Source organism: Phacochoerus africanus, chromosome 15, assembly GCF_016906955.1.
Source record: "Phacochoerus africanus isolate WHEZ1 chromosome 15, ROS_Pafr_v1, whole genome shotgun sequence".
Classification (NCBI taxonomy): domain Eukaryota; kingdom Metazoa; phylum Chordata; class Mammalia; order Artiodactyla; family Suidae; genus Phacochoerus; species Phacochoerus africanus.
In genome coordinates, this window is record NC_062558.1 from 132,551,862 (window position 1) to 132,571,858 (window position 19,997).

The 19,997-nt window shown below is 51.4% G+C and overlaps 1 protein-coding gene and 1 pseudogene across 1 annotated transcript; one reads left to right on the forward strand and one right to left on the reverse strand.

The window, feature by feature from the left end:
- Positions 1-1,691: 1,691 nt before the first annotated feature.
- On the reverse strand, positions 1,692-2,889 carry LOC125117011 (protein MIX23-like; annotated as a pseudogene).
- Positions 2,890-9,647: 6,758 nt separating this feature from the next.
- On the forward strand, positions 9,648-16,429 carry LOC125116285 (carbohydrate-binding protein AWN). Its single transcript, XM_047761374.1, has 5 exons — positions 9,648-9,722; positions 12,361-12,390; positions 13,392-13,527; positions 15,365-15,552; positions 16,147-16,429. Exons 1-5 carry the CDS (start codon positions 9,677-9,679, stop codon positions 16,209-16,211), a joined length of 465 nt encoding a protein of 154 aa, XP_047617330.1. The 5' UTR covers positions 9,648-9,676; the 3' UTR covers positions 16,212-16,429.
- Positions 16,430-19,997: the final 3,568 nt, after the last annotated feature.

The following is a 19,997-nucleotide window of genomic DNA, read 5'->3' on the forward strand; positions in this document are numbered from 1 at the left end:
CGGGATCTCTTCAAATTAGGCAGACAGATAGGGTGAACGCTCGCAAGGAAGAAGAAAGCCTGGGGGGCCAGGGCGGGGTGTCCTGTAGCTTCCAAAATCTTCTGCCGAATAGGTAAGGTGTCCTCCTTGGTTAGCGGCATGTTTTGGTTCTGCCCAAAGCAGGAAATGAAAGGGGAAGACTAGAGAAAGACCTGAATGCTAACCGCATCAGAAATTGGTGTTCCCATTGCAGTTTCAGCGGGTTAAGAACACGATGAAGTCTCTGTGAGGATGCAGGTTCGATCCCTGTCCTCACCCAGTGGGTTAAGGATCCGGCGTTGGCGTGAGCTGTGGTGCAGGTTGCAGACGCGGCTTGGATCTGGCGTTGCTGGGACTGCGGGCAGCTGCAGCTCTGATTAGACCTCTAGGCTGGGAATTTCCATATGCCATGAGTGTGGCTGGAAAAATACAAATAAAACAAAATAAAATACAGTAAAATAAGATAAAACAGATGATTGCGCCCATTTCTCCATGATCCTGTGTATCTTTCAGTTTTTGTCAGCTCATCCAGAACTTCAGGGTGTCAGGGAGGAGAGCTGACTCCTAGGGCCTAGATCTCGGGTGCACTGGACAGGGCCACCAGAATTCTGGTTTGCTCTTGGTCTCCAGGGAGAATTGGAATTACGCGGGACCCCAGAAGCTCAGAAGAAATGGAGGGATGGGGTGGTTTCCCAGGAGGCAGTGAATTTGCCAGAGATGAGAGAGAAGTCAGACACGGGGGCCTCCACGGCCCTGGGCAAGCGGGGTGCTCGGCAACTGCTGCTCAGAGGACAGGGGAGGCTGAATGCCACCACTGGGCTGAGCTTGGTCTTTCCCCTGAGCTTGAGGAGAGGGTAGAGGGAGCCGAGGACAGACGGGCAGAGACAGTTGCCCAGCAGCCTCCACGTGCAGCCCGTGGGGGCTTCCTGGGCGAGGAGGCTATGAGGGGCCAGACCCCCGACCTACACCAACCTGCCTCCCCTGTGAGCCCACGATGGCCTCTGTCCACAGAATGCGGGGGCCTAGTTGGCTGCATGGCCTTCCTGCTAACTGTCCTCTATGGAAGAGGTGGCTGAGGGTGGCCTGGGGGCCCTGGGGTGGCCTCAAGCTGGGGGTGTGGCTGAGACAGTGAAGTTGCAGGAGCTCCCCTGGGAAACAGGACAGACACCTCCCTACAGAGACTGCTCAGTGACTCTGGACAGCCCCCTCCCCCGGGGCTGGGGGAGGGGAGCAGGCTCAGTGGAGGGTCAGGAAGTGCAGGAAGCTGCGGCCTTTCAAACCTTTGTGACAGCATCTCTTGCTAGGTCGCCGGGGGACGTGGCTGACCCTGCTGCATGGGGTTGGCCAGCTGACCAATAAACCCTCTGTCCCCTCTGCTTTGACCACTGGATCCCCATTTAGACCGCCCTTGTTCAAGGGGGGACCGCTCATCTTTATTTTCCTGGGACCTTCTTTTTTTCTTTTTTTTTTCCTCCGGAAAACTATTTGAATAGTTACAAAACATTTTTTTTTTTTGTACAGAATCCGTATACAATAGCAGTAGATTTCTCCATAACTATCAGAATTATTTATCCTTGGAGATCTTGGCTAAGTGGGGCTGGAATCAATAAAAGGTTCTGGACTTTTGGCTCAGAAATCTTCCAGGAAGCCCACCATGCTGATGTCTGTCATGCTCATGAGATGACCAGTCCTTTTCTTAAAAAAGTCTCTTTGTTTTCGTTCTTTGGCAGCTTGAAGTGAATTTGGCAGCTTTCGTTAAATACCTTCCAGCTCACGTCATTTGCCACTTCTTCAACATTCAGTTCTGACTGCTTCCATTTCAAGTTGGTCTGTTCTTTTCTAAGTTTCTTTAATCATGTAAAAGCATCCACCTTCTTCTCTCTCTCTTCCCGAAGTCGTTTGACTACCGCTGAGGTCTGAGCTCTACAGGTTTTCATGACTCTGTCCCTACTGGCATGAGCCTCCATCAGAGACACATAAAGCTGTTTACGGGTTTGGCGGGCATCACGTTTCCCCGCAAAGGAAGCGGTTGGAACGTAGTGTTTAATTCACGCACTGTCTGTCATCAATCATCCTTATCACTTTGAGTAATTGCTGGAACTCGGCCAACTCACAGTTCACACCGCCACTGGCACCACCATAGTCTTTTATTCTATTTTTTATTACAGTGTAGCATTTTTATTTACAATGTTCCTTCAATTTCCGCTGTACAGCAAAGCAACTCAGCTATAGATGTACATATGTATTATAGGCACTTTTTTTTCATGCCATCTTCCATCATGTTCTTTCTTGGGTTAGAACATCCTGAGACCTTCTTGGTTTAGTGAAGCTGTCCCATGTCCTGAGAGCCCCTCTGTCCCCAGCAAACAGGGAGGGCTGGTCACCCTAGAGGTGGGGCAGCAGGGGTCGAGGGGAGCTGGTGTGGAGGTTCCCATGACAACCACCAGATGCAGCAGACAGGATGGAGACGGAGGCGGGAAACCAGGCCAAAGAGCAGCATCCAAGGTGGGTCCTGCCTGCCTTCATCCCCCAGACACAGGACTTTGGAGACCACCCTCGGCTCAGGTGTGTGTCTTGGTCATTTTTCTGAATTTGGTCTCTAGGGGCAAAGAACAGATGGATGAGAAGAACTGAGGATTCATTCAGGACTGGATCAAAACCCAGGGTTCCTGTGGGGTGTTTGTGTGTGGGGGGGGTGGGGGGGTGTCCCTGGGTAGGCTGGATAATGTCTCCTGGCAGCATCTGAGGAGCTGGGTTGGACCAGTCACCTTCACTTCCCAGTACTGAGGGCTCCACCAGCAGGAGAAATGGGAATGGGACCTGCCCCTGGAGCCTGGGAGTCACAGGACCCAGTTCTAACAGGATGTCCATTTTGGGAAGAGATTCCTGGAAGGGAGGCTAGTGCTTCTCTGCTTTCTTGTGGGGGCGGGGGGGCTCTAGCTCACAGAGGGGAGAAGGCGTTTGGGGGTTGTCTGCCCATTTCAGGAGGACAGGCTGGAAATTGCAAATGAGCTGCATCAGCAAAGCCATGGGCCCTGAGCCCACCCTGGGGCTGGGCTTTGTGGGAATGGAGATCAGGCAGAGGAGGCTCAAGCCTGGTCCCTGGACTTGTTCTCAGCTTGTCACTGGGTCTGTGATGTGCCCGACTCCTTCCTGTAACACGAGGAAGCAGAGCGACCTCATCCTTGGAGGTAAAGGCTGCTGAAGCCGAGTAGGTTTGGCTTGAGGGGGGCAAAGTTTGTCTTTATCCCTAACCTTAGGGTTTTATGTAATCAGGGCTGTGACTTCCGTTGATAGAAGACACCTCAATAGGAGGAATGCTTACAGACTTCTTTAATGGAAATTTTACATGATGTGGGAGACTTCATAAGAAATGAGCCACCCCGCCCCCCGCAAAAAAAATGGGAAATCTCTTTCCTTTACGTGCGGTTCAACAAAGAGAGGCAATTGTGGAAAAGTAATCATATGATGTGGGGGATAGAAGATAATTCGAATTATTTCATCAAGATCTCTTTGCATGGACTTCTCTGAACTCAACTTTATGTCCTGATGATAAGAATGTTATTTTCTTCTGGTTCAGCGAGGATGCATTTCAGTGGCAACTTATCTCCTGCTTTTAAGAAAAGGAAAGGTCAGAGAGAGAGAGTGGGGTGTGTGTGTGTGTGTGTATATTGTGGGGTTTTTTTGGATTTGCCTTTTTTCAAATGTTTTTAAATCAAAATAGTCAATATGCAAAACGTACTTTGGGGTGGCATGATCTGAATTCCTTCAGGGTAAACATGAAAATAGGTTCAAACTGATTTTAAATTGATTCAGTTGTTTGAAAACTACTTGGTTTTGAAACAACTGAATCAAGAGCCCCTTTGGTTGACCTGGTGCCGGGCAGTGATTTCAAATCCTTACTGTTCTCGACTGTGAGTTTTAAGGAGGTGCCTTTCCAGCCACTTTGAGAAACATTCCTTTGACTTTGGGTAAAAACCTCCCTGAAATTCAACCCATACCTATGCGGATAACATAGGAAAGAAGCAAAAGTTCACATGGGTTTAAATAGAAGAGCACTGTTTCCAAGATCTGGAAAAACTGATGAGACACAAATGGCCAGTGGGGTGACGCTCTGGGGTCGAGTGGGAGCGGGGAGCCCTGTGTCTCCCCTGATAGGATGTGTTGGAAGAGCCAGCAGCCAGCAAACCCCAGGGGACTGAAGCACGTGGACCCACCCAATGACCACCAGCCAAGGGAGGCTGATGAAAATCTTGTGCTGGAACTGGGGCCACCACTGTGGGAGGCAGAAGATAGACACAGCCCAGGGGCTCCGGGATCTCTGACTAGATCTCCAATTAGATCTGCCCTTTCTTCAGTATCTCTGCAGGAGGTTCAGTTGGGTCTGGGCTTTCGGCCCAGGAAACAGGCACATGGAGGGGACTGTAAAATCAATAACACCAGGAAAGGAGAGTGTGGGGGTGGAGGATGGGGACGGGGCTGCGGGAGGGGAGGCAGAGAGACACAGAGGGTCAGAAACATCCCACTCCAGGAGTTCCCGTCGTGGCGCAGTGGTTAACGAATCCGACTAGGGACCAGGAGGTTGCGGGTTCGGTCCCTGCCCTTGCTCAGTGGGTTAATGATCCGGCGTTGCTGCCAGCTGTGGTGTAGGTTGCAGACGCGGCTCGGATCCCGCGTTGCTGTGGCTCTGGCGTAGGCCGGTGGCTACAGCTCCGATTGGACCCCTAGCCTGGGAACCTCCATATGCCGCAGAAGGGGCTCTAGAAATAGCAACAACAACAGCAACAACAACAACAAAAAAGACAAAAAAAAAGAAACATCCCACTCCAAATGGACATGTGAAACCCAATTACAACCCAAGAAATTAACAAAGTGCTAGGCATGTTGGCCATCAAAATCCACACCTGGAGCAGCAGTTCACTCTGGATTAGTTTGTTGGTGGAATCTTTTTAAAAGGAAGTGAAATTACATAACATAAAGGGAACACTTTAAAGTGTACCTCGGGGGGAATTTGGTGGGCAGATGTTGTGTGCCCACCCCTCGACCTGGTTCCAGTGCATTTTCATGAGCCCTAAATGAAGCCCTGGGCCCGTCAATGGTCCTCTCTTTCCCTTCCACCCGAGACTCTTGCAACCACCAATCTGCTTCTGCCTCTACGGGTCACCTAGTCACTCCAGATTAATTTTTAATAGTACTCCAGCAACGACGGTAATAGGAATCCTGAAGGTGATCAATGGTATCATTGAAGACCTAACTACTGGTACCCAAAACATAATTTATTTTGAAATAATTTCAAACTAGTATAGACAAGAATCCTTCACTAAAAGTACACTGAATCCAATCATGTGTTAAAGACAATTATACACACAGTCATGTGGGATTTATTATGGGGACGCAAGCCTGATAGGATATTCAAAAGTCAATTATTGTAACCTACCACTCCAGAAAGGTGAAAAAAAAAAATGCTTGAAAAACAAAAGACAAAATTCCACACTCATTCCTTAAAAATACTCAAGAGCAAAAAAGGAGTGGAGGAGTTCCTGTCGTGGCGTAGTGGTTAACGAATCCGACTAGGAACCATGAGGTTTCGGGTTCGGTCCCTGCCCTTGCTCAGTGGGTTGACCATCCGGCATTGCCGTGAGCTGTGGTGTAGGTTGCAGATGTGGCTCGGATCCCGCGTTGCTGTGGCTCTGGCGTAGGCCAGTGGCTACAGCTCCGATTGGACCCCTAGCCTGAGAACCTCCATATGCCGCAGGAGCGGCCCAAAAGAAATAGCAATAAGACAAAAAAAAAAAAAGGAGTGGAGAGAAACCTCCTCAACCTGATGAAAAGTATGTGTAAAAACCCCATAGCTGACATCATACTTATTGATGAGAAACACAAATCTGTCCCATGAATGTCAGGTTCAGGCCAAGTACATTCCTTCCCACCACTCATTTGCAACATCATCCTGGAAAGCTTTGCTTCTGATGTGCAACAAGGGAAGAAAAATAAAAGTATTCCGATTGGTGAGGAAGAAATAAACTCTGTTCACAGATGACATGATCATCTCTTAGAGAACATGAAAGACTTGTTCAAAAGAAAAAAACTCCCGAAAGTAATAATGGCTATAGCAAGGCTGCTGAATAAAAAGGTTAATATATGAGTCAATTGCTTGCCCATAGATTAATAACGAACAAGCCAAATTTGAAAAAAATATATATAATTTACATTAGCACCAAATGAAATGTTTAGGTTTTAATCAAACAATCTGTATGAGAAAAACTACAAAGGTCTGTTGAGTGAAGTTAAAGACAGCTGAGTGAAGGGAGATAATCCATGTTCATGGACAATAAGACCCCAAATGGTCAAGACTTCATTCTTCCCAAATTGATCCCTAAATTTTATGCAATTCCATTCAGAATCCCAGAAGTTATTTTGTGGGTATGGAAAAGCTGATTGAAAACTTTTTTTTTTCCCTTTTCTTTTTAGGGTTACCCCTTTGGCATATGGAAGTTCCCAGGCCAGGGTTTGAATCAGAGCTGCAGCTGCCGGCCTACACCACAGCCACAGGAACACAGGATCTGAGCCGCCTCTGTAACCTATGCCACAGCTTGAAGCAATGCTGGATCCTTAGCCACTGAGCAAGGTCACGGATTAAACCCACATCTGCAAAGACTCTATGTCACAGAACTATGTCAGCTGCTTGACCTGCCAAGCCACAGCAGGAACTCCTTTTTTTTTTTTTTTTTCTCATCTTTTTGGAAAACTTTTTATGTGGAGACAAATGACTCCAAAGAGACCAGTAAATATTGCAAGGGGACAAAATTGGAAGCCCAACACAACCTGAGTTCAAAATTTACTATAAGGGCACAGTAATCAAGACAGTGTGAGGAGCTAGATAGCTTAATATCGAGGAAAAAACAACCCAATCAAAAAATGGGCAGAAGACCTCAATAGACATTTCTCTAAAGCAGACATACGGATGGCCAATACGCACGTGAATGGATGCTCCATATCACAAATTATTAGAGATATATATATATATTAAAACTACAATGAGCTATATCACCTCACATTAGATAGAATGGCCGTATTAAAAAGCTTGCAAATAATAAATGCTGGAGGGAGTAGAGAAAGAGGAAACCTCCTACACTGCGGGTAGGAATGTAAGTTGGCACAGCCACTGTGGGAAGGAATATAGGAATTCCTTTAAAAAATAAATACAGCACTACCATATGCTCAATGGACCCTGCGCCTCTTCCCTAAACCCCAAGCCCGGGCTGGAGGCAGAGGACGCCGTCCACCGGCCGGTCTAGACAGAGGGCGGCTGGCAGGTTGTGATAGGGTGGAGGGCACTGGGGGACCTGAGAGCCAGGACGGAGCCTCCCCAGCTGTCAGGAGAAGGCGAGGAGAGCCCTGCAGGGGGCGCCACAGGGGAGGGGCTCAGGAGGGAATCAGGCTGGTCCGGGCCCTCAGAAACCAGCTGGGGCACTTGGGGACAAAGATCTGAGGGACGCAAATGCTCTAAAGCTGCTGTTGGAGTTCCCGTCGTGGCGCAGTGGTTAACGAATCCGACTAGGAATCATGAGATTGCGGGTTCGATCCCTGCCCTTGCTCAGTGGGTTAACGATCCGGCGTTGCTGTGAGCTGTGATGTAGGTTGCAGACGCGGCTCGGATCCCGCGTTGCTGTGGCTCTGGCATAGGCCGGTGGCTACAGCTCCGATTAGACCCCTAGCCTGGGAACCTCCATATGCCACGGGAGCGGCCCAAGAAATGCCAAAAAAAAAAAAGCTGCTGTTAACCCAGACACTTCCTCAGGAGGGTGTGGTGACTTCAGGACCCTCAGACGTTGATTCCCGAGTGGCCCCTGGAAATGAGACTGTCCTTTCTGTTTGTCCCCAGGCAGCCCCCCCTTCCCCACCTGGACGCTGCTGGGGGGACAGTGGGCCCAACACACTGGAGCTGAAGGCAGGCTCCTTGGGCTGAGGGGTGAGATGAGGAGCTGCCTCCCCCCATGGTCCCCGCCTCTGCTCCATCCGGGCATTTATGTCCACGGGGAGCTCCTGTGTCCTCTCCCCAGACCAGGGCAGGGGGTGTTCTGAGGGCAGGGACTGTGAGGGGCATCTGGGGAGATCAGGAAAGAGAGTCTGGAGCGAAGAATCTGGGAGGAATTATTGCATTTATAGTAGAAATAACCAGGGCGCTCAAGCACGGAGGCAGATTAGCTCTGTTATTTTGAGAGGGAGAAGCTTCCTAATTTTCTTCCTCCTTCATTCATCAGGCATGAGGCCTGAGGGAGCAGGTGGCTCAGGGCAGCTTCCCTGGTTCTGCTGGAGGTGGGATGCGGCTCCACCCTGGGGACCTCAGGGCCCCTACAAGAGAGAAGTGGGTGGGAGAGGACAGGAAGTCCTCCCCTGTCCCTAAGAGACAGATGAGCGAAAAATTGGCCCAAAGATATGGATGAACAGGTATTTCACAAAAGACCTGCCCTTGAACTAGAAACAGAAAAAGAAGCCAAGTCTCCTACCAATTGGAGAAATACAAAATTTTAAAAATTTGTTGCTATGTATAGAATTTTTGATCAGCAAGAAATCTGGAAAGAGTTGGTAAAATCCAGAGCTGTTTAGATTTCAGGCAAGTGGACTCGCATGTCTCCCGGCTGGTGTGTAGGTGGGCGATGCTCCTTAGAAGCCAGTCGGGCGGCCCCTGCTTCTCATGGCTGGATGACTTCCACTGTATGGACAGACCGTTTCGTTTGTCCCTTCTTCAGCGGATGGACATTTGGGTTGTTTCCAGGCTCTGTCTCTTATGAATAATGCAGCTCTGAATATTCATGAACTGTTTTATGCGTGGACATATGTTTTCATTTCCTCAGGTAAATATCCAGTGAAACCCTGGGCCCCCTGGAGACCCTTGTATGAGCTGTTGAGACCCTGACAGGTTGTCGTCCACAGGGGCGTCTGCTGGGTTCCCATGACTGTGATTCTCAGTGGACTCAGCCCTGTGGTCTCGGCATCAAAAATACAGAGAAATTCGGCCGTGCACATGTGTCGCCCTTGTGAACACGCCCACACACAGGGGTGTGCACTGCAGCTGCCCCGCCAGTGCCGACCCACACCTGGAGCAGACTGGGGGCTCTTTGTGTGGCTTTGCCCTGAGGGACACGGGACGGCTCTTAGAGAGACCAGGCAGCCCGGGAGCTCAGACCTCGTCCTGATTCAGCCACTGTCACCCAGTGACGCTGGGCAAGTGCCTTGGTCTCTGTGGGTCTTCTTAGTTCCTGTCCTGTCCAAGGTGTTGTGAGGCTCACGTGGGTTCATGGAGGTGAAAGTGCAGTAGCTTAACCCCTGGCAGGGCGGCTCCCCAAACACCTGTCATCGGTGATCAGCTTGTCACCCTTAATCCGGGATGACAGAAAGGGGACAAGAAGAGAAGAAACCAGGCATCGTATCCCAGTCTAGATGGGGAAGGACCCAGAGAGGGTCTGAGAAAGGCCAGGGTGACGAGCAGGCGCCCCTCCCTCTGAGCAAGCCAAGGCCCCCAGCACCTCAGCCCCTGCAGCCCTGCTGGCCTGGGCCCCAGGGGGAGGGAGGAGATCAGGTTGCAGCGGCTGGTCTATATAGCCCCAGCCTCCAGGGCCAGGCTCACTGCTGAGGCTGGGGCCAGGCTGCTGACATGAAGCTGGACAGCGCCATCCCCTGGGCCTTGCTGCTCAGTACAGGTGAGGCAGGCCCCGCCCTTGCTCCTGGCCCCTCTCTGCTTCCTCTGCAGCTCAGGGGGTCTGTGCAGGGTGCTTGGTGCAGACCCAGAAGCTCTGGGGGTGACAGTCTGCAAGGCACTCCCCTCCAACAAGACGCCTGCCTCATGCTGGGCGGGGAAGAGGGGGCCAACAGCCTGGCCATGACCCTGGGTTTGGAAACCCTTTCAGGGCCCCTGTGTCCTTGGGTTCCCCTGGGCTCCCTGCCCTCCCTGCCCCCTCCCTCCTGCCTTAACACAAGTCCCAGGATGCCCAGGGGGGCAGCCAGGGCTCAGCTCAGACCTGGATGAGGAGGTGAAGCAGAGGAGCTTGGGCTTTGGGGTGTTCTCAGCGGGGTGACTGTGTGGGTGCTGGAGGGGAGACCCTGGCTTGACCTGAGGGCCGGGGGCATCCGAGGGGGAAGCGGGGCCCCTGGAGAAGCCCCCGGCAGGTGGAGGTGCTCTGCCTCTGCCCTAGGATGAGACTTGGCAGCAAGACATGCTGAGGAATGAGGAGTGGAAGCAGCAGCTCCCAGCAGGGGCTGAGGCTGTGCTGAAGGGGACAGTCCCTCCCCTGCAGGGGGCTGGGCGCTGGGACTGCCCAGACCCCCCCAGGGAGACCCGCTCTGATTGTGGATGCTGGGAGGGGCACGGGCGCCCATTCTTCAGGGAAGCATCTGTCTGCGGCTCCCTGCTGCTCTCTGTGCAGTTCTGTCCCCCCTCATCCTCTGCCCCCTTTTCTGCTCAGGCGCCTCTTCTCATCTGTCCTCACTCTCCTCCCTCCTCCCCCTCCCCCCGCTCACCTTTGCCCTTTGCACTCAGCTCAGGGGCTGCCTCCTCCCCAGGCTCTCCTCCTCCTCCCTGTCCCTGTCCTCTCCTCTCAGAAACAGGACTGTGAGTGGTGACAGGAGCCATGGGAGGCCAAGGGGAAGGGCAGGTGTGAGCTCAGGTCCCTGTCAGCCTCCATCCCAGGCTAGAGGGCTGAGGACCTGCCTCTCCCCCTGGTATAGGGAGGGCTGTTCTCCTGGGCAAGTCTGTGGGCAGCTTGTAGGGAGCAGTGGGTCCATCAGAGCTCTTCCTGCACCTGCTGTTCCTCAAGCGTCTTCAGTTCAAATCATCACTATGCAAAGGTGGCATATTTGGAATGCGGTGGCCTGTACCCATTCAAGCAGCCCTGTTTTCTCTGTTTTGGAGCCTGGTCCCAGGGGTCTCAGCAGAGGAGTTCACCGTAGATGAGGGTCCATCCAGAGATGCCTTCTGAAGTGACAGGGAAGTTTTGGATTCTGCCCTAGAGGCCTGCTTACCGTAAAACCTTGATTCATAATTTGCAAGCAGATTTAATGGACACCTCGGGTACGAGGAGATGTATTTTTTTGTTCCCAAAGGACCAGTGCAGCCTCAGGGCCCAGGAAGGGCAGCTGGAGATGGGCTCCCAGTGCTGTGGTTGAAAGATATAGAATTGTTTTCAGGGCATTTGTTGATTCCTAATTCACTGAGGAAAGAAATATCATCCAGGGAGTTCCCAGCGTGGCTCAGAGGTAATGAATCTGACTAGTATCCATGAGGACTTGGGTTCAATCCCTGGCCTTGCTCAGTGGGTTAAGGATCCGGCGTTGCCGTGAGCCGTGGTCTAGGTCATAGACACGGCTCAGATCCTGCGTTTCTGCGGCTACGGTGTAGGCCAGCAGCTGTAACTCTGCTTCGACCCCTGACCTGGGAACCTCCATAGGCCATGGATGTGGCCCTAAAAAGAAAGAAATGTCACCCAGTTTATGACATAAAATGAATGTCTTAAAATTTAGCGATGGCCAGTAACTGAGTGGAGAGTCCCCACCAGGCTGGGCACTGAGCCATGTGCGTGTGGATTCTTACCTGGAACCCAAGGAGCCAGTTACTACTAAATTCCCATTTTACAGATGAATGGACTGAGGCTTAGGGAAAGTAAATAAATTTTCCAAAGCCGTCCAGCTCTCATGCCCACAGGATTGTGACCCAGGGGCATCTCTGCCCACCAGAAACACAGGCCACAGTGCAGGGAGCCCTCGGAGGCTATGTGAGGCAGTCATGACCTTGACCCAAGCGCCTGACGCAGGCCCATGATACAGTGACCCTTCCGCACATTCAGATGGTTCCATGCCTCCTCCGCTGAAAATTCAAGGTGTTTACGCCAACCTCAATTCTTCGTTGGTCTCAAAGAATAGGCAAGAAATATTTAGGTTCTTTGAGGGCGACCAGCCGTCTGGGATTATGGGAGAGGAGACCATGGGTGCTGAGACCAGGAAATTCCCGGGCTCATGGGACAAGTCGGTCCCCCTCCTGAGCTGACTTTTCTGACTGCGGCTCCAGAGAAGGACCATTCATCGAGGTTCCATTGAAGGAAACGTGAGATGAGGAGACCACAGCTGAACGGGCGGGTCTCTGCCAGCCAAGCCCCAGACCCCCTGCCTGCCCTTCCCCTGTGAGACCAGGACGGTCCCCGGAATGAGGACAGTGACCGCTCCTCCTGCTCAGCCCCGTCCCTGGCGCTCGGGTCCTTGCACAGCGGTGTGCATTTTGCATTCTCTGATCTGACCCGTCTGTAACTGCCCGCTGTCATGGTGTTTTTCTGTTTTGGTGTCTTTCAGCCACACTGGTTTCAGGTGCATGGAACAGAAGTAAGTGCTGACAACGTTACGTCCCCACGTCCCCTCCTCACACAGAGATGTGCTCGGAGCTCGAACACACACGGCTGCTCCACAAGGGAATCCAATGTACCAGGAACCCGTTTGGCCAAAAGACCGTGGTTTTCCCCACCTAACAATCTGCTTCGGTCTTAACCATCCCTAAGCCCACCTCCCCAGGCCTCTGAAGACCCCGACCTGCCCCCCTCCCGAGCCAGCAGCAGCTCAGAGGGAAAGGAGAAGGAGCCTGGTCTCCGCAGCGCAGGTGTCACAGGGGAGGGAGCCCCCCAAGTGGCTGGACTCAGGAGGCCGAGGGGCGGCACCACGTTCAGGGTCAGAAATGGGACCTCGAGGGAGAGGACAGGGGTCATGGTGAGGGGTCGGGGCAGAGGGCGGGGGCGTCTCCTGTCGGGGCAGGAGGAGGCAGAGTGGGGGTGCACCTGGGGTCCCAGGTCCAGGCCTGGCTGAGCCCCTCAGCGCCTGAGCGCCGCAGGGGCCCCAGGCCTGGGGCAGTGCCCTCTGTCTGCTCACTCCCAGATGTGAGCTGGGGCATCGCTGAGCAGGCGCTGCAGCCCCTCCGTGCAGGTCCCCCCAGTGAGTGGGGCTCAGGCTCTGAGAGGTCAGGGTCCTTTGAGGCAGGAGACTCGCTTCCTGCTCTTTCTCCGGGGGCCAAGCTGAGGGCTCTGTCTCCATGGGCTCACCTCTGATCCAGGACATTGTTGAGTCAATGAATGGTTTCCTGAAGACGTGTTGAATTTCCTATCATAGTGGTCAGAATAAATGGTCATGATGGGTATGGGGCTGTTAAATTTTTTTTAAATACTGAAACAAACAAAAAACACATCTTTTTATGAGTTATCAGGCTTTGATCCCGGATATTCACCTGTGCTTTCAGGAACTGGGAGGTTATAACAGTCAATGAGGGTGCAGGGGATGGCACAGCCCCCATGGCCTGCGCTGTTTCTGGGCTCCAAGCATCCTCTCTTCTCTTGTAGGGTCTCGTTCCTGTGGCGGGGTCCTCAGAGACCCTCCTGGGAAGATTTTCAACTCTGATGGGCCCCAAAAGGACTGTGTCTGGACGATCAAGGTGAAACCAAACTTCCATGTTGTTCTGGCAATACCGCCTCTCAAGTGAGTGCTCAGGGTGTGAGTTTCGTTGGCTGATGTTGTCATTTTATGGAAAGGGGTGGCTCTTGGCTTCCTCCAGCTCACCCTGAACCATCCCGCACACTCATCCACACACATCCTGACTCCCTTCCTCTCCCCCTGGACACCCTTCAATGGCTCTGCCCGCTGGATGAAGTTTGCTCTCCTTACATGGACCTTCCCAGCCCTCATGACACCCCTGGATCCTCCCTCCCTTCTCACCTCTTCCCCTCCCCCACCCTCTCTGAGCTGAGCCATCGCACCCTGAGCTGGGGACCCAGCACCCTGTGGGGCAGCTCCGAGCCTTTGCTCCCATGGTCCCCTCGGCCCGGAATCATCCCCCACCTCTTCCCGACTCACCTGCCTGCTGCTTAGAGGCCTCATTTCCTGTTTCATGACTTCACCTGAGGACGGAATTTTCCATCACACCCGACACCCCTTTTCCGACTCTGGCCCCGGGACAGATCTGTCTCTGATGTGTCCCCATCCCTGACCCCATGCCAAACCTGGGGTGGAATCCACGGCATCATATCACTCCTGCCCATGTCTGAGTTTGTGCCTATGAGAAAGGGAGACTTAACTTTGGGGGTAAAGGAATATTTTTTAAACTATTGTGTATGAATGAGTGAAAGAATGGATGAACAACCGGAAGAACAAATGAATGATTAAAAGAGCAAATGAAATGATACGGCCGCCGAAGGCCTTTCCAATGTAGCAATAGCTCCAGCATGTCTGCAGCAGGTTAGTCTTCACAGATTTTAACGCGGGAGCCGCATTTCCATCAATGGCAGCAGTGGCTCTGATGAGTGATCTTATCTTGTGACTGAGACCCTTCCCATCCAGACCTTCCACAGGGGCAGGACCCCCACCAGGCTCAGGGGCTGCTCGGCAGCATGAGGACAACTAGAGATGCTGCCTCACAGCAGGGCTGACACCGTCTCCCCAGACCACATCAGGGTGAGGGGGTCAGGCATTTCCTGCATCACCATTTCTAGAAGGGTCAGAGGGACGGGTTATTCTGAAAACTTCCCCTTATTGTCCAGTGGACTTTTGCAAAGACTGATTTTGGATCTGTCTGTCCTTGGCTCCAAGGAAGGAATCAGTCTGTCCCAGAGCAAAGTGGCATAAAGTCAGCCAAGTGTGTGTCCTGGTGAGACGTCCCTGCCGTGTCCTGCTTTAGCCCAGAGAGGCCCGGGCCCCTCCTGTGTGGGGGACACGCTGGTGGCTAAGTGAGGATGACAGGCTGGGGTCGGGTCTGAGGGGCAGGAGACAGAGACGGGAGGCCTGAGCAGGAGGGTGACCATCCACGTGCACTTGGCCTAAGCACGTGGAGGTGGATGCCCCTCTCGCCTCTGCTGGTCCTGGAGGCCAAGCTGGGGGGCTGGGACCCATGTGCCTGGGATGCAGAGGGGAACCAGCAGTGGTGTCACTTGTCATGTCTGAGGCCTCACTTGACACAGTGGCTGCTGCCCAAGGAAACACTCCACGGGGTGGGCTGTGTTGTGACACTCAAGTGGCCTGAGGGACAGTGACGCCCGATCCCAGCGTCCTGCGTGGGCTTCCCTGAGCCATAAGTGGGGCTGCCCAGGGGATGTGGGAGTCCCCTGCAGCCCAGGTGGAGGCAAGTCCTCAGGGGGAGGCGGGAGGGCCCTGGGCGACTGTCCCCTCTTCCGAAGGCTGACTCTCCTTCCCTGGGGGCCACCAGGCCTGGAAGGTCTGCTGAGCAGAGGGGGGTGACTGTGTCGAGTCCCAGGAGGGGGCGGCTGCCTGCAGGAGAGACCAGGATCCCAATGCTGATGCTGCCTTCCCCTCTGCCCACCAGCCTAACCTGCGGGAGGGAGTACGTGGAACTCCTAGAGGGACCCCCAGGATCTGAGACCATTGGGAAGATTTGTGGAGGCATAAGTCTTGTGTTTCGATCTTCTTCCAACATCGCCACTATCAAGTACCTCAGGACATCAGGCCAGCGTGCCTCTCCCTTCCAAATATATTACTATGCTGATCCAGAAGGTAAGTGGCCGGGCCTCGGGACCAGATCATGGGCCCTCCGCTGTTCCTGCCTGGCTGTGTGGGGGATGGGCATGAGGCTGTGCCCCTGACCCTGAAATAAGGGTGACGGTCCCTGGGTTGGGATGTATGATAGATTTCAGGATGACCCTGTCTCTCCAAATACATACAGCTGTTTTATCCCATCCTCTCTGCATCTCCTGATCTTGTGGCTGGGGAGACATATATTAAAAATTCTTTGAGAACGTCGCTTGTTTGGCATACGCTCTCAAAATGCAAAATCTTTCTCTCCATTTTATTATGATCCCTTCATTTTTTGTAGGGTATTTATTTAAGTGTGTATTATACATAGCATGCTATGCAGAATGTACATATATGTATCAGGTAGGTATAATATAACAGAATAGATATGTACTTTACTACATGAAATGTATATAAATGTTCAGTGAATCTAGGGCAAACCAGACACAGGCCCTTAAAATTGTTTCTTTCTCTCACCAATGATTAGCTGAACTTATCCCTCATTTATCAATTGGAAGAAAATGCTTATTTAATTGGCCGAACAAAACTCCAGTTAAGCTTCTCTCCTCCCCACAGGCCCCTTACCTTTTCCTTACTTTGAACGGCAGACAGTAATTGCTACAGAGAAAAATACTCCTTGAAGACTCTTCCAGAATCAGCTGGCCACAAGGACAGACATCCAGTCACCTGTCTGATCACATCCGCTCGTCCCTGTCTGTCTCCTCCATCCTTTCCAGCTTCCCATCTCTTCCCTGCAAAGGGCTACATTTTATATCTGAGCTTTAGATCCTTGCCAATCTTCTGGTTGGATCATTCTACTTATGGCTATAATCATTTTGAATAAAGTGTCTTTTGCTGAGTCTGGATTTCTTTATCTTTCATTGGAAAATCCTCATGCCACTGTGCTGGATCCTCAGGCATCACAGAGAGCAGTTGAAACCCCTTCTGAAGATTTTTACAATCAGAGGGAGTCTCATTGTCTGGGGTCTATGTTGACACAGGAGGGCTGTCTATTTACTATTTCTCTCACCTGCACGAAAAATCCCTTTACAGACACAGAAAGGAGATGTTGACCTGGTTTCATGCTAAACTTTCTGGCAACGTGGTTGGTGATAAAGAATATTTGTTGAGGAGTTCCCATTGTGGCACAGCGGAAACGAATCCAACTAGGAACCATGAGGTTGAGGGTTTGATCCCTGGCCTGACTCAGTGGGTTAAGGATCCAACATTGCTATAGCTGTGGTGTAGGCTGACAGCTGTAGCTCCGAGTAGACCCCTAGCCTGGGAACCTCCATATGCTGCAGGTGCAGCCTTAAAACGCAAAAAAAAAAAAAAATTGTTGAAACATGTTCTATTTCTTCTGACTCCCACCAGCCAACCATAAATTATACTACATCAGTGTATCTTAAAAAGTTCTGGAAAGGGTAAAACATAGGAGTTCCTGTCATTCCTCAGCGGTAACAAAACCAACTAGTATCCAAGAAGATGCAATTTAATCCCTGGCCCTGCTCAGTGGGTTGAGGATCCAGTGTTACCATGAGCAGTGGTGTAGGTCACAGATGCAGCTCAGATCCTATGTTGCTGTGGCTGTGGCCGGCAGCTGAAGCTCTAATTCGACCCTAGTCTGGGAGTTTCGATGTGATGCAGGGGCAGCCCTAAAAAAAAAAACAGCAAAACATTAAGCCCACAGTGTTTGTGGGGTCATCAGACTCAGGTTTTCACTGTTGCATATTATCAGATTGAGAGTTAGAAGGATTGAAATGATACCGGCTTCCCGAATGGCACAGCCCCCATGGAACTGGAATTGACCTCAGCTGTCTCCATGTTCTTTTTTAAAGTTTGGAGGGTCTGGTACTGTGGTGGCCTCTTCACAAACTCCTGGGCTGGGAACAACACGACCTGTGTCTGGACCACCCCAAAGAGGCCAAAGCAGGAAGTCACAGTGGGATTTCTTTTCCTCAAGTGAGTTCTCTGGAGGTGGGTTTTCTTTGCTAATATGGTTGCAGACTCTAGGAAAGACTCCTTCCTTGGTCTCCTCCAGTTCACCCTCCACCACCAGCCCAGGCATCGCAACACTGTCGGATTCCATCTGCCCTTCCTGTTGAAAGCCCCTCGGTGGACCCCTGCCTTCAGGATACGGTTACCCACTTGGCATCCTTTTATAAAATCTCTCCCCAACCCCCCATCCTTTCCTCCCTTCTAACCTCTTCTCCTCTCTGTCCCCTCTAAGTGCTGAGCTACCACACACTGAGTTTGGGACACAGCAGACTGCTGGGCAGGTTCGTGCCTTTGCTCACCCTGTTCCCTCGGCCAGGAAGTCATCCTTCCAACACTTCCAGACTCAGCTGCCCAGGGCTTGGGATCCCCATAAGGGCATCAGGTTGAGCTGAAGGGCCGACTCCACCTCCCCATCCTCCTGACTCTTGGTGGACCAGCCTCTGTCCTTCTGCCTCTTCACTTGCCTCATGTAAATCTCTAGGTGGGTTAAGTACAGTATCATCTGTCATCTGCTTGATGATACTCTAAGCTTTAGGATCCTAGTTGTAATTCTTTTTTTTTTTTTGCTTTTTAGGGCCACATTTGCAGCACATGGAAGTTCCCAGGCTAGGGGTCGAATCGGAGCTATAGCTGCTGCCCTACACCACAGCTCACGACAACGCTGGATCCTTAACCCACTGAGCGAGGCCAGGGACTGAACCCACATCTTCATATATACGAGCTGGGTTCTTAACCTACTGAGCCACAGCAGGAACTCCAAGTTGTACTTCTTTAATGAATGAATGAGTGAATGGGTGCAGGGTTACAGATGCATTTTCAGTGCTCTGGCAAGGTCCTGGATGTTTCTCCCAGTCTTCGCAGATGTTAACACGGGAGTCACGTTTCCCTCAACTGCAGTTTTAGCCAAACATAGCCCATAACAGATGCCGAGAATGATGATGCCATCTGCGTGCCCAGGGAGCCCTGTTCCTCCAGACCTACCATGGGGTCAGGACCTACACTAAGTGACTCAGATGTACCCCCACCTTATAGAAGGCAGCCACAAAAACAGGATTTAGCCTCTCAGTGCAGACTTTGCCAGTGTAAACTTGAAAAAGACAGTAAGGGCAAGAATCAAGATTGTGAAACACAGAAAACGAGGCTGAGGTTGAAGGCGCTGGGCACTTCCTGTGTGTTACGTGATTTCTGGAGACTTCAGGTGGACAGACTCTTCTGCAAATTTCTCTGCATTGGCCCTTTCCCTTTTCAAAGGTGCTTGGGTCTTCCCATCCTTGCCTCTGAGAAGGCTCAGGTGGGATCAACAGCAAAACTTGTACAGAAAAGTCACCATAAGTGTGTTCCTGTTGGATGTATCCTCACTGGCTGGCTCACTCCCATTAGCAGGAAACAGCTGTGGCCAAGTGCGGATGAAGGAGGGAGATCAGGGGTTAAGAGCAGAGGGGCTCTGAGGGCCAGAAAGAGAAGTGGAGGGACCTCCCCAGGACGAGGAGAAGGCTACCAGCTCCTTGTCTCACCTTCAATGGAGACGGACACAACGTGTGCCTCTGGCCCTGGTCTTGGAGGACGAGCTTGGCTGCTGGAGCCATGTACCTGTCTTCCCATCCCATCTGCCAGGGGAGGAGCAGCAGAAACCAAGGAGCAGCAGCTACATTCTCATGGGTATCTCTTAGGAGAGAACAGCAAAGGGAAGTGGGTCCAATCTCTTAGGATAGAACATGATGGGGGATGATCTGAGAAAAGGAATGTATACCTATGTATGACTGGGTCACTTTGCTGTACAGCAGAAATTGACCCAACATTGTAAATCAACTATACTTTAATAAAGAACTATGTATATATATATAATTTTTAAAAAGAAAATAAAATAGACAATTCACCAAGGGAAACTGGACACTCTATCATAACTGGTTGTCCTGAACAAATTATATAAATAATAAAGCTTGCAACCATGGATGGTCTATTTCCCAGGAAATCTCTGCAGTAAATCTCTAAGCAGAATTTTCTTTCTTTGTTTCTTTCTTTCTTTGTTTCTTTCTTTCTTTGTTTCTTTCTTTCTTTGTTTCTTCCTTTCTTTCTTTCTTTCTTTCTTTCTTTCTTTCTTTCTTTCTTTCTTTCTTTCTTTCTTTCTTTCTTTCTTTCTTTCTTTCCTTCCTTCCTTCCTTCCTTCCTTCCTTCCTTCCCTCCTTCCTTCCTTCCTTTCGGCCATACCAGCGGCAGATGGAAGTTCCCAGGCTAGGGGTAGAATCAGAGCTGCAGCTGCCGGCCTACACCATAGCTATGGCATCAGCAGATACAAGCCACATCTGTGATCTACGCTGCCACTGGCAATGCCAGATCCTAACCCATTGAGCAAGAGCACAGATTGAACCCACATTCTCATGGATACTAGTTGGGTTCTTAACCCACCGAGTCACAACAGGAACTCCAGA

What these genes read in the sequence shown, in the direction of transcription:
- LOC125116285 (XM_047761374.1), top strand. Translation starts at nt 9,677, where the DNA reads ATGAAGCTGGACAGCGCCATCCCCTGGGCCTTGCTGCTCAGTACAG. An exon ending in TTCAGGTGCATGGAACAGAA is followed by an intron (nt 12,391 to 13,391) that starts GTAAGTGCTGAC and finishes CTTCTCTTGTAG; the next exon opens with GGTCTCGTTCCTGTGGCGGG. An exon ending in TTACTATGCTGATCCAGAAG is followed by an intron (nt 15,553 to 16,146) that starts GTAAGTGGCCGG and finishes TCCTCCCCACAG; the next exon opens with GCCCCTTACCTTTTCCTTAC.